Genomic DNA, 14,658 nt, shown 5'->3' on the forward strand with positions numbered 1-14,658 from the left:
AAACAACATTGACCATTGTGACCTTCTATGGACTTTTGCAGTACCTACTTAGGCAATCAAAGATTACATGTGAAACTGAAATAATTCCAGGGCCAGACTTATATTTCAGCCTCAGAATTCCTTTAAAATGAGATGATATTTTACTATTTCTTTTTGGCTGCTCTTTACTGAATCAACCTCCGTTGAGAAAACTAATTCTAAATGCTCCTAATAAAATCCGAATATTTCCTAAAGCTTGCTCTACTCCGGATGTGCTGGAATAACACTTTTCTTCACCGATTAAATAATGGAAGATGAGAAACCAAAAGAAAAAAGACATAGCAATTATATTTTTCCTTTCCAAAATTATACTGTTTTTAGAAACAGCACTGACTTACTGAAGCCAAAAGGCTGCCCAATCTTTATTCTTTTTGGCAGAACTATACATGGAAAAAGCCTTGATCTTTTCAAGAGATCCACATCAAACAACCACAGACGTGTACTCTTTTAAATTACCTAGGACTTCATGAAATAACAGAATTATTTGGGTTGGAAGGAACGTTAAAGATCATCTAGTTCCAAGATCCTGCCATGGGCAGGGACACCTTCCACTAGACCATGTTGCTCAAAGCCCCATCCAACCTGTCCTTGAACACTTCCAGGGATGGGCAATCCACAACTTTCTCTAGGCAACCTGTTCCAGTGCCTCACCACCCTCATGGTAAAGAATTTCTTCCTTATATCTAATCTAAACTTACCCTCTTTCAGTTTAAAGCCTTTACCCCTTGTCCTATCACTACATGCCCTTGTAAAAAGTCCCTCTCCAGCTTTCTTGTAGGTCCCTTTCAGGTACTGGAAGGCCACAATAAGGTCTCCCCAGAGCCTTCTCCAGGTTGAACAACCCTAACTCTCTTAGCCTTTCTTCATCTGACATTCCTTGTGGCCCTCCTCCGGACTCACTCCAACAGGTCCACATCCTTCTTATGCTGGGGGCCCCAGAGCTGAATTCAATACTCCATGTCGGGTGTCATAAGAGCTGAGTAGAGTGGAATCACCTCTCTCATACCTGCTGGTCATGCTTCTTGTGATGCAGCCCAGGATAGATACGGTTGGCTTCTGTGACTTGGTCAGTGTGGCTAGAGCACTCGCCAGCGAAGACTGAGACAAAAAAGCTGTTGAGTACCTCAGCCTTCTCCATATGCTGGGTAACCACGTTTCTTTCCTTCTGGAGATGGCCTATATTTTCCCTAGTCTTTCTTTTATCACCAACATACCTATAAAAGCTTTTCTTGTTGCCCTTGACATCCTTGGACGGATTTAATTCTACTGCAGCTTTAGCCTTCCTAACCTGACCCCTGGCTGCTCAGATTTCTTGGCCACAAGGACACTTTGCTGGCTCATAGTCAGTCTGTTGTCCACCAGGACTCCCAGGTCCATCTCTGCAGCGCTGCTTTCCAGCAGCTCAACCCTTAACCTCTACTGGTGCCTGGGGTTGTTCCTCCCCAGGTGAAGGACCTCGTGATTTTTGTGATGTAAGATTATATGCAAGGTACTGTGGACAGAAGACAGAAACTGGCAGAAGAACAATTTTATACACCCATCAATAAATAACTACATTACTATTATCTTACTGATCATCATTTCATTCTGACAAGCATGCATTTGTACCGTGTAGCCTTCCAAGGGCAAACATCTTTGTTTCTTTACATATTTACGTATACAAACTTGTACTGTATGCCCACTTTGAGAGCGCAGTACTCTATTTAGAGAGCTGTATTCAGAAAAAAAAAAAAAAAAGACAGAATCTAGATTAATGAAGCCAGCTACTTATAGCATCACTTTTATATGCATTTCTTATGTAAGGCAAAAATCTGAGACTCAAAAGCATGTAGTCCTTAGTAGACATCCCATGTACAGAATGGGCTATGACTGGATAAGGTCTTTGGTCAGCAGTGCTGATTTGCTTTTACTGTAATCACTCTTTTTTAAAATGTATTTAACAAGATGATAACTGGTGTGTGCATTCACCTGTAGACGAAGAAAGTTCTTGTATGACTCCTGTCGCTTAAGATGCTGTGGAGATGGTGGTTCACCAAACACATTACCTCGAGCAAAAGGAGAGGTCTGTGCAAATGTAAAACCTAAGGGGGAGAGGGGAAAACCAACACAATTACAGATAAAAATCAAAGCAAATTCAAGACAGCAAGCCAGAGTGAAGAAGCGGGAATCTGAGACACTTGTTTCAAAAGGTAGTTTATGACAGCCATAATTTAAGGCTATAGCTGGAAACAATAGCTGTGATTAGAAGTTCTTTCAATGTCTGCCTAGAATACTGTCACGTTCTAACTGGTCAATGATCAATGTCCAAGCCAGCTCCCTTGTAAAAGTAATATATTCTACTGTCCAATCTACCATTTAATATCTAAAAATGTTACCTGTAAGTTAACTAGAAGAGCAAAGATTTTACATCTCATAATTGTACTGCTTTCAATTACTCTGACTTAGCACACACTGTTCTGTTCCTTAGGTTTATTCATTCCTTAAGAACAAAACACCCTAACAGAACAAATGTTTAAGTAAAATAGCAATGGATGCTACAAAAACCAAAGCCCCAAAACGGTAAATAAAATCCTAAGCAGTCAGAAAACTGAATTCTGCCAGTATAAGGTGCCTTCCACACTACAAAGTTCAAAGTGTCAGGTCCCTTTCAGCTCAAGAACTTCTTCCCCTGTATTGGAAGCGACACCACTGGGGAGAGGTTATGAAGTTTTTCTCAGCCCTGAGTTATGAAGCTGTCATAACCATACAGTCCCAAAAGCTCCAGAAAGGAGGATTAACTCAGATACCACACCAGATAGATTTGCAGAACCAGATCCCTACTGGAAGTAGTGAAGAAGGAAAGGAAGTGCAGGAAGAGTGAGTTGTATTCACTTTTCACCTGACACAACACATTCATTCGTACCATGTCTGCTTCAAAAGACTGTGCAAGGATGTGCAAGAGCCACAGCTCCACTGAGCTGAGATGAAACAGCTGCAGCTGTTCTCATGTTTCTGCTTTACTCTTCCCTATTTTGTGATGTACCACCCAGGTCAGACGAAAGCAGAAATAAAACACACACCTATTCCCATAGAAATGCACATGCTTACTGCTACAGCCTGGCTCTAACAGCATATGCATGCAAACCAAGGACTACACATAGAAGTTAGTATTATTTTCCTGACAAGGAATCACTGTTTGAATCCTTCTAAAGTATAACTAAATTTATAAGTGGCTCTTGCAGAATGGATTTACTTCACTTGGGATATATTCCATGCAGAAAGTCAGAATAAAGTTTACACACCATCTAAAAGGCATGAACACAAGACAGACATGTTACTATGGAATGTATCAAGGAATTAACTTACTGTTTACCAGCTACTAATCTGCAAGTTCCTCTTTAAGGGGATGGTGTAAAAAAACCAAAAATAAACAAACAATCCCCCACTCCCAACACCAAAACCTACACAAAGCCACTTTACTGCCTAGATAATCAACTGGAAGGTGCAAGACTATGAAATGCCCATTGCTGATTTGCAGCTCCTTTGAATCCCAAAATAAGTGATCTAAGCGGGAGGCTCTTTGCTCTTCTGCATTATTACTTTATTGACTTTGCCTGTTTCAGTTCTTACTATATGGCTAAATATACAATGCACTGGGGAGAAAGAGCAAGAGGGAGAACAGAGGGAACAAAAAAACCTCATTCTGCAGCCAGAGGTCAGGACACTGAATTGCAATCTTAGGAAGTAGATCCATGCCCCAAATACCATGGAATTCTTTATACAGAAGTGTAACAGTTCAGACAGGAGAAAGAAAAGCAGCACCTAAGGTGACTTGAGGAGACCATCACCAATCCTGACCCAAGTACCACAGTTCTCTCATTTGAATGTCTCACAAAACATAAGAACAAGAAAGATGCACTAGTTTTTAAATAGAAAAATAAAACAAAATCTCTAAAACCTGGAGGCAGTGCACAGGGCTGCATGTGTACCCAATTTACCTGTAATTTTTTAGAACTTGTTAGCCTAGTTCCTGTAATCAATTTCAACTTAACCCATAACATCACATATCTGCAGACCTTCCACCTGTTTTACTTCATCTTCTCTCCCACTACATTCTTATATTTTACCGTATCATTTAAAACAAACGTGTACAAAGATTTGATTAGATGACATGGAACCTACAAAACTGATGTACTGATCCTGACCGTTCAATGCTAAAACAGTTATTACCTATCATAACTGACAAGGCAGAGAAGAAAATACATTATTAATTCACACAATGACAGCAATGAAGAAGTTTGGGAAAGAAGCGTAATACCGACTTTGCAGGTAGAGAGCACTAACTCTATCACAGGACTACAAGAAAGGAGTAAAGAAACTAGAGAATTTTGATCACTAAGACCTAAAAATAGAGCTGTAATACGGTATTCTTAAAAACCTGCTATTTTATTTGTAGATGCTTCTGTGTTCTCAGGTCTCGGGGAGGCCAAACTTAGGTCAACAGACACAATAGCCCTTTTATCTTCATATAGTCTTGCCACTGGTTTATGAAATGCATCTTCGTTTTGCTTGTGCATCATATTCAAGTCCGCTAAAGGAAAGGGGAAATAACTGTTTATAATGTTTTGTTCTCACAAAAGGCATGTTCAGCATAGATTCTCAAAAATACAGGTATTTTTGAGAAGATTCCACTTTTTCTGGGCGTACCAACTACGGGAACAAAAGCTTTAAGTAAATAGAAGAATTTAGAAGCTATAGGTAAAATACTCGTCATCAGGAATTCACTGATTAAGATTTATTTTGCTGGTTTTCTTTTGCCAGGAATGATTCTTCACAACAAACCTCCCCTTCTCTCCCACACAAAATGCTATGAAATGGAAAGATTAAGAGCTCAAAGAAAAAATAATACTGACAAGTCTGCATTAACAAGTATGTACTTAGAAACTACCCCTTTTTTTATTTCCTTAAAACTGCAAAATACTTTTGAGTTTAGTATTAGCATTTTAAGTACTGAATCTCAATTTGATTGCTTTAAAGGGCGATAACAACAATGAACCATTAAAGTGTATTTTGGTCTTCCTGTCTTCAGCAATAATGCAGGTGCAGATTTCTGTATGTAAGCAAAACAATGTCATCCAGCATTTTCACCAGTTCATATGGTGCCTCTCAATTACCATAAAAATTCTGATCAAAAATGTTAATCTCAGCTCATTTTGAAGTGTTCACCACAGTACACCTAGAAGGCCGGTTTCAAAACAAAAAAGTACTACACAGTTTTCAGATTATTTTTAAATAGTATTCCTGATAATTATGAATTACTGTTGTCATTTAAGCACACAGACTCCAAGAAGTTTAAATTATATCCCTCTCCACAGAGGATAAAAAGACAAGTCACACGGCATAAGAGAGACATGGTAGAAACAGCATGTTATGTTTCACGACATTTGACTCATAGCTTATCCATTGTGCTGCTTAACTATGGTTGGAAAAATAACTTTACATATGTAACTTGGGACAACAGGCTAAGAAACTTCTTTCTCTTGGTTTCTTATTTATAGACAGAGATGAGCTTCTCAGGAGGAATATACAGAGCTCAGGTTAATGTAAGTGACCTACACTTTCCTCTGGCCCGCTCTACTCACTATGATAAAGCTTACTACAGTCCCATCGTGTATAATACAGCACTCAAAAAAACATAAATCTCAAAAAACATTACTGCGCTCTGACTGCTATTTATACAGCCATTTACTAGCAGTTTTATTTGGGGAAATTTAAATATTCAACTTAGCTTTATATCTTTATTTAAACATACTTCCATTTTCCATGTCACAAGTAGAACTTTCTAAGCCTAGAAATTATTTTAAAAAATAAAAACAATTTAAAAACCTGATCTTGGAAAATGTTTAAATAAAAGTCTTCACAACAGACTTTAGCATATTTGTATTGCAGCTGATTTAAACAGCTCTTTTTTTCCTCCTTCTCCTGTTTACTATTGCATTTTGAACTCATTTATAGTTGACATATCCTCTATTTCCCATTTGTTCAACTTGTACATTTTGAACAGTTCTTCTGAAATAAAAATAATTACTCACTTAAATATTCCTAGAGTGCATCTGCTTGAAACAAGTACTTCTATTTGTCAATAAAGGGCTACCAGTGTAGCTGTAACACATCTGAATAACAAGGAGTAACATATCTAGATGGACCCTTTACAAGAGCAAGAAAACATCACTCTCAAAAAGACAACCCATAATTTTGGCGAACATACTTATCAGATTTCCTTTGGCATCTCTGAGAGGAGCTCCACCACCTCCTTTTCCCCAGGGGTTGTAATTCCTCATTTCTGCTTCTAACTTGGCTTCATAACGTTCCTTCTCCTCCCTCTCTTGTCGGCGTCGTTCCTCTCGCTCTCTTATCTAAAGCCAAACAAACCAGTCAGTTGCATAAAAACATCACATTAAGTCTAATTTTAATTAAAAAAATTAACGAAGCAAGCTGAACACTATCATTACCCATTCCCCCCATCTATATCAAGTAAATAAGAAACATTTCACTGCCTATGCTGCTGACAGTGCGTTTGATACCGCTGTCAAACTGTGCACATCCAGTTGTGCATAATCACAGAGAAACATACAGGTACACATAATGAGACATCCAAGTTCCAGAAAATGACACCTGCAGTAGACCAAAACTCCTGTATCTTTGGATCTTTGATACAGAAGTGTATACTGTTTGAAAATTAAACAGACAGAATTCTGCAATACTACTATGCACCTGGTATACTTTGTTTAATCAAAACTTAAGACTAGAGACGACATGAGATAAAGCATGACTCCTAGCAATAAATACCTTAATAGAATGCTACACAATTCTATAACCATTCACGAAACAGTTTTCTGCAGTAATACAATGATGTATGCAAATAACACAGAGTTGTTCATATGGTTTGTTCTTCCTTTTCTTCAAAATCAGGTTAAATTTACATAACTAAGTCTCCTAATAACTTAATGTAGCATTTATAAAGAGAACAGCTGTTAAAAAAGATCATCTTCTATCCAAAGCTTTTAAAACATCAGCTACTATTTATGTAACTCGAATATATTAATGTATTTTTCTTCAGTTGTTTCTTCTGTGCATTAGATAAACATTTCCCTTCATGAAGTAGTCAGACAATTGCCTAAGAGATCCAGATCAACACAAAGATCCAACCAGCCCTGTCAAGTGTTTACAAAAATGGCCAGTCAGGTTTGCCTGTAGGAAAACAAAAGCAGGATACATTCTGTTCACTTTCAGCCATCAGCAGCACAACTTTGAAAGACTGTATCAGGCTACCTTTATTAGACTTTTATGTCAAATTGTGCAGTCTCTCATTTGGTAGAATAAAATTTACTTCTTAAGACTATAGTGAGAAAATGCCTTTGGAGATCCATGAAGACAAATAAAACAAGAAAGCGTTAGTGCCACTGAACGGGGTTCTAGCAAAATCTCTTCTGAAATAACATGTCCTAGCATCGTCAAATACATTTTATAAATATAAACTCCCACAAAGTGCAGCAGTGAAAGGCCACTAAAATGAGCAGGAGACTAGGACATCTACTGCAACACACCAGACTCAAGAAATTTGTCTAATCTATCAAACAGGAAGTTGAAAAAGAAATACGACACCATCCACAAACATGAGGCAAGCTTTTGAATTAGAATCTAAATGATCATGAAGAACTTACAGAAACTAGTGTGTTCCTAATAATTAGAGCACTAATGCTCAAAAGCACTCTTCCCATTGGAATATCAGAGCAATACAACTCATTGCTTTTACAATGTAGGTTCTTATGTTTATAAATATAATTTATATAAAACTCCATGCCTGCAACTAATCTGCTTGCTGTCAGTGCTAACATTGTCTCTACCAAGAGTTTGATGTCCACCTGAAGAGCTAAAATAATTAAAGGAGGATCAGAGGAATGGGAGGAAGGAAGTGATAAAGGGAGGCAGAGTTAAGAAAGCTTTTTACTTTTAAACTAAATAAAGATGTTTGAAAAAGTGCTACAGTTACGACTATTATACCTTAAAAACTAAGAGAAGAAAGCAACAGAAGCTTTATCACTCAGTACCTGTTGTTGTAATTCTTTTTGATAAGATAATGTTGCTTCTTTGGAAGGTTTTCTGTTTTCTTCAGGAAATCCTGCTGTGCTTCTTTGTCTGTCTGCTGTATTCCTCTGTCCAATGTTACTTCTGAATTAGAAAACCACACATATAAAAGCAAAATATCAAAGAGTCCAGAAGGGCGGGAGTTTAAAAAAAAACCCACAACCCTGCCTGAAATATTTAAGAGCTGTTGTTTTCCACAGTCTGGCAGTTTATAATCTCAAACATTTTCATAAATCCACATAAAACCAGAAGGTCAATGAATTATTTTTAGCAAGATATTCTTAATTAGAATATTGAAGAGCTGTCTTTAACTCATTTATTTCAAAGGTATATCTGTTGTCAGCAAAATACTCCAAACATAAAAAGCATATCAATACAGATTAATACTAACAAAGATTATGAATACAGATAATACTTACATAGATTGCTCTACTGGTGCCTGATCTAAAGGAGGGTCCTGATTAGGTGTGGGCTGCACTCCCATCATACCTGTACCATCTGCAGAGTAAAAAAAAAAAAATAATGCTATTCTAAATTTTGAATGCTCAAAAATAAACAGAGCTCACTGATCAAACTCTGTGACTGCAGAATTACAAACAAGACTCCAAACTTCTATAACAGTCTCAGCTAATCCTTAATGCTGTCCCTCATACAAGATACACAATGCTAAGGTATAAATTTACTTCTTGAATTCAACTAAATCCCTTTAAAATAACAAATGTTTCATTAGCATACTGCACAATGAACTAACAAAAAGAAATAACTCATTTAATGTAACACTTGTCCTCATGCTTTCCAAACTTGTCCTCTACTGTGAGGACAATCCCATCATCTCTACTGCAGAACTACAGAGCATTTGGCATCTGCATTTTCACACTGAAATACAACCTGACACACCAGGGCTTGAACTTACTGTGCACATTGCTGCTTGTGTTCAAGTGTTCAAAACAGTGAGAGACGCATCTCTCAAACAAGCTTTTATACTATCTCTCATACATGAATTTTAGATATTAGTTTCTTTAATACCCTAAACTGCAAACCAATTGACCCTGAAGGTTATATCAACAGAATAGTAAAAACAAACAAACAGCAAAACAAACACACAAAAAAACCCACACACCAAACAACCCCCCCAAAGAACCTCAAAACTTCTGTGAGTTAAAACTTTGTCTGAAAATAAGTTTGCAAAGAGAAAGTAAAAAAGGTGCCTGGACCTTTACAACCAAAATAAAATTAAAAAAAAAAAAAAATCTTTCTCAAACCATAAACTATTACGTTTCAAGACAGGGAGAGGTTTACCATGGAGAAAAAAAAGAAAACTTTTGCTCTTAGATCTCTAGCATTCCTGAAATTACCCAATGGACACAAATATCATTCAAATTAATCAGTAAAGGACTTATTATTTTTCTCCTTTATTTTAACTTTTCCATGAAGATAGCACAGCAACTTTTAAAACGTATTTCTGTTTTTTCCTCTAAAAATTAAAAGGAAAAAAAACCACCACATAATCCAGTCCCTCCCACACACATCACAGTTGTTTCACTTGTGAAATTTTCATGAGGCAGTCAAAGGGTAAATAAAACAGGAGTTCTTAAAATAAGAAGTTAGATTACTTCATACAGTTCCTTTAAAAATATTTAAAATTACATCTGAAATCGCAGTGACACCTAAACCTGTAATCAATTATAATATGATTTAAGCAATTTTAGAAAATTACAGTTTTGATAATCAAAATATTAAAGGAATTATCTAGAAGTAGCAATGGCTAAGTAGCTGAGACTAGAGCCTGTTGAAGCGATGAAAAAGATTTCTGGAAGCTGTAGCCCCTTTTGTAATTGGAGAAAACAACTTAATCCAAAACCAGTATTGAAAAAAAGTCTACTTTTCATTCAATACACATCTAAGAAATGGGTTGAAATTATTGTTACTAGTTCTATATAATTCATCATTTAACAAGACAAAAAGCAGTCATCTGAATCACCCCAACAACCAATCCACCTAAAATCATCAACTTACAATATGCAAGATTGGGATCCAAAGGATTCCTAGCCCCATAAAAGTAATATGCATCATCGTAAGGCGTTCTGTAGTTGTCTGTCAAAACTGGTGGTAGGGGCGGTGGCATTGGTACAACCCTTAAAGAAAAAAGGAAAACAATTTTTTGTTTCGTTAGAATCACAGAATCATTTCAGTTGGAACAGACCCTCAGGATCATCAAGTCCAACCATAACCTAACTGTAGCACTACATCATGTCCCTGAGAACCTCGTCTATACATCTTTTAACACCTCCAGGGATGGTGACTCCACCACTTCCCTGGGCAGCCTGTTCCAGTGCCTGACAACCCTTTCCGTGAAGAATTTTTTTCCTAATACCCAATCTGAACCTCCCCTGGCACAACTTGAGGCCATTTCCCCTTGTCCTATCACTTGCTACTCAGGAGAAGAGACCAACATCCTCCATGCTACAACCTCCTTTCAGGTAGTTGTACAGCTGAAAAGGCAAGGAAGAGAGACAGAAAGAATTAATTCACTATGGGAAAATTCTGGACTTAGCTCAGCCCAAGACCTCTCATCAGTACCATGCAGGAACAAGATACAATAAGCCTCAGTAGGGAATTAACCTTGCCTTAGGGAGTAGTGCACGAACCCACACTATTCCAGAGACCTGAAGAACATAAAACAAGCACACATTTTTTAACTGGTCAATGATACTTACTGGTTACATCAGTAACAGTAAATAAAACAAGTCAAGGATTAGTCTCTGGTCAAAGGGCAAGTGGCACAGCACAGCTTCAGCCACATGCGTGAAGCTCCTCCTCTCTCCCTAGACAGTTTAGTGTCAGTCTCAGGGTCTAGTGGAAACTGTCCTTGCCTTCACTGCACTCCTGAGCTTAGGCCTGGGAGATTGCTTAACTGACAGGGGCCACACTCACGCCACACCAGCCTCCTAACAATACGGACACTGCTGGGCAGGTGCCCTCACAACATGGTTCCATATGCAGCCACGGATGTCACTTGTACAGCACATCCCTTATTCTACACAAACATCCCCTAAACCAGAGGTGTCTTCACAAATAATCCAGCCTTCCCCAGACTTTTCAAAATAAACTCTGAAGAAACAGACATTAAAAGTTTATTTCAGTGTGAAGTAGTTTAGGATTCTGGTACTCGTCAAAATATTATTTCTACCTCCATTAGTTCCTTGGAAAAGGATCCACAGCACCACTGACCTTAGCACTAGCAACGTGCTTGCCAACAATCTTAATATGCAAAATGAACACAATGGTGAAGCACCTGGGAGCTGCTATTTCACCAAGAGTGCTGGACAGTCCCCTGTGAAAGTCTTCGTTCAGTGGAGAGGTCGAAGGGACAGGCACTGGAGTTTGGAAAGCCACCCTAGGCCTTTCAGGAGGTACCTTCTCTTCAGAAGCTCCCGCTGTCATGCCAAACTGCTTCAATCTATTTGGCTAAAAGGAGGGAAAAAAAAAGAAAAAAACAACACACAAACCAGTTACCTTGTTATTACTAGGAAATATTCCAAATGTCTATTTAAGTTGCGTTAAACACTTCTCTGGGTCTGAACTAGCTGTTCAGATTTCTAGTAAACTGCATTTTTTTATCCCAAGGTATTACTGGAAATCAAATACTGTAAGGAAATCTAGCATATTTGCCACAGATTTACAAAAACCAACCTCTACGGCAGGTTTCAAGAAGTATATGGTTCTAGCTATTGTCCAGAAAAAAATAAGTATTTCCACAGTTGTCTGTAGTACAGGTTATCTACAGCTGCCAGTTTCCTACACAGACTTATATTATGCATGGGAAAAGTTTCTGAAATCACTCCCACCCCAATATTATAATAGCTCATAATCAGTAAAACCTAACACACACACACATACTATTTCCAATAAACATTTCCGTGCAATACCATTATTTTATTTTTTAAGTTCCTTTGATTTTATTACATTTTTCAACCAGAATTAGAAGATTTGGGGGGGGTTTCTTTTTAAAATAAAAGTATCAAATGTTTATTGACAACTGGCAGCCCCAGCAGAAAGTCAAAGGCAACATGCAAATAATGCAAAGGCATGCAAGTTTCAGAACTATACTATCGTGCCCAGGAAAGCCCTTACACCAGCTGCTATATATGTGTTTGTTTAAATGAGTCAGTACAACATAATACCAGAAAAAAATCCATACATTGTATAAGTAAAATGGATTTTGTTTCTGAATTTACTGGTCCAAACATCGCAGTGCTTCAATTAACATGCATTCAGACAAAACTAATACCAGCATAGAGCTAAATATTAAATATCTAACAGCAAACCATATACCCTACAATATAGAAGTATTTCAGCAAAATATTAAATGTTTACCTCCTCATCACTTAGCTGCAAGACAGTATATACAAGGCAGTTAGTACTCACCAATCATGAACTACAGGATTAAGATTAAAATTCTGAAAATCTACTAGACATTAATGTTTTTAATAACATCAAATTTCTAGATGTGAATACAAAATTAGAAAATAGATATGAGCTACAATAGCTAAAAATTATAAAGCTGTCTACAGAACTTTTTTTTAACTTCTCTTTTCAAATCCGGTGTCTGGAGCAGGAGAACATTTAAAACAGCCTTTCTCACTAACAAGCTTCAGGTGAACTGCTCTCAAAGTGCCCCAGATTTCAGCTCTGTAGCTAATTTCAGATCTTACTATGGTATTTGGTTCATCCTGGGGATTGTTTTCTTTTAAACCAGCAGTATATATGGCAGTCTACATTTACAGATTCTTAATCAAGCACTGCTATTTAACCAACCTGTAATTAGTCAAGAAATCCACCTAATTAGAATCTTTCCCTGAGAGGCAATTTAAAGCTAACAGTGACTGATACTTAATGAATGCAGCAATTTGACTTAATTGAAGGCTTTTGGATAAATTAATGGGTTTAAAACATCCATATATGCCCTGGACTTGCTCTGGATATAATTTTCTTCCTACAACAGGCAGTTTTCAGACTCTGACTGAGATGCACATGGTATATAGAGTGCTACAGCACAGCATGCTTCCACCTAGTCAGCTTTGATTAGACAAAACTGTTTACAGTGACTTACAGCCTGCTGTGCCAAAAGAGCCGGCATCCTCTTGCTCAGTTTTCCTTCTTTCCCTGCCTGGCTCCCAGCTCTACACTCCATCCCTCCCCCTTTCGCCACCTGAATCCCTGGTGAACCAACCAACTTCTCTAAATCAACTCAAGCACCAAAAAAAGGTCCAGATAACCAGGTAATCAGGCTGAATCAGTCTGCAAAAGGGATCACACAAGCCCCACAGATACTTTAGGCAGAGAGGGCAGGAATATGCAACCAGACCACTTGTCAGTGTTCTCCCTCGCCGTTTAGGAGTAAAAATTTTGATTCAGCTTCATTGCTTATCTACATCTCCTGCCCCACATGCTGACTAATATTTCCAGAAAATAACAGCTCCTTCCACCTCTGCTGAACTCTCCAGAAATGGCACGAGTTTCTTTCCGTGTTGTAGCTTCCCTCCAAAACCAGCACCATTGATAATTTAAACTGGTAACCAGTTTAATTAATAACCAGTTTATTCTTGCTTGAGAAAGTTACCCAGCCTACACCTCCAGCAGCACATCTCTGCTGCACCCAAGATGCGATGGCTTTGGGCACTTGGCAAACGCACGCGTAAGTCACACCAGCAGTGTGACAATCAGTCTGCTGCCAGCGGTAGCAGTGCTGACGACCTGCTCCTTCAGACGTGCTCACCAAAACTCTTGGTGCAACAATCACATTACCAAGGAAGTGGAGAGAGTAGTAACTCTGCACCAAGTCTTAAAAGCAATACAATATTAAACACGCTTTTTTAAAAATCCTATTAAAATGCTTGTAATCATGAACACTACATTGGATAGTTTAAAAAAGAATTAAAAATGCAAAATTAAACATTGCTTCAATGAGATCCACCAGGTTGCCAAACAACTGGATTTATTTTTTTAATCAAAAAAGAGCAAAAACTTTCTACAGCGTACTTCACATTCCAAAAGAAAGGTTACTAATGTGTACATGTACGGGCTACCACTGGAGACTAAGTATTTTTGCCATGATACCCACTGCTTGTACAAAATTTCCACTTGGCCACAGCAAAAGAAAATGGCTGACAACTTCGGTGAAAATATTTTCCTCTAAAGCTGAAAGTACGTTTAATGAGTTACATCCTTATTATGCTTGACTTTAATTTTATTTTGTGCTAATGCTCTATTAGGAAAAAAACACAACAGTTATCATTCTATGAAGGCCCTATGGAGTTTTGAGATTGAGCAACCACAGTGTACATGTAATAAAAAAAAAAGTCCACATAGGTTAAAGAAAATTCAAGTTTCTTTACCTTCTTTTCTGGGTCTTGAGCTCCAGAAGCAGCAACTGAGAGCTCAAGTTCCTTCTCACTGTTTTAAAAAATAAATAATAATAAAAAAGAATCA

General features: G+C 37.7%; 1 protein-coding gene across 7 annotated transcripts in view; it reads right to left on the reverse strand.

Annotated features, from left to right (window-relative positions):
* Positions 1 to 14,658, reverse strand: part of CSPP1 (centrosome and spindle pole associated protein 1) — a 66,783-nt gene that overhangs the window by 23,272 nt on the left and 28,853 nt on the right. For 6 of the 7 annotated variants that reach the window (XM_065830428.2, XM_071804044.1, XM_071804043.1 and 3 more), the window contains 8 exons: positions 14,565 to 14,622; positions 11,462 to 11,634; positions 10,183 to 10,301; positions 8,586 to 8,664; positions 8,130 to 8,250; positions 6,287 to 6,434; positions 4,457 to 4,609; positions 2,008 to 2,120 (listed from right to left, as the gene is read on the reverse strand). In XM_065830428.2, coding sequence (XP_065686500.1) covers positions 2,008 to 2,120; positions 4,457 to 4,609; positions 6,287 to 6,434; positions 8,130 to 8,250; positions 8,586 to 8,664; positions 10,183 to 10,301; positions 11,462 to 11,634; positions 14,565 to 14,622 — 964 coding nt within the window. The remainder of the gene's footprint in view (positions 1 to 2,007; positions 2,121 to 4,456; positions 4,610 to 6,286; positions 6,435 to 8,129; positions 8,251 to 8,585; positions 8,665 to 10,182; positions 10,302 to 11,461; positions 11,635 to 14,564; positions 14,623 to 14,658) is intronic. The other variant, XM_071804045.1, reaches the window with a different exon arrangement.

This window comes from Patagioenas fasciata, chromosome 2, assembly GCF_037038585.1.
Source record: "Patagioenas fasciata isolate bPatFas1 chromosome 2, bPatFas1.hap1, whole genome shotgun sequence".
Lineage (NCBI taxonomy): Eukaryota > Metazoa > Chordata > Aves > Columbiformes > Columbidae > Patagioenas > Patagioenas fasciata.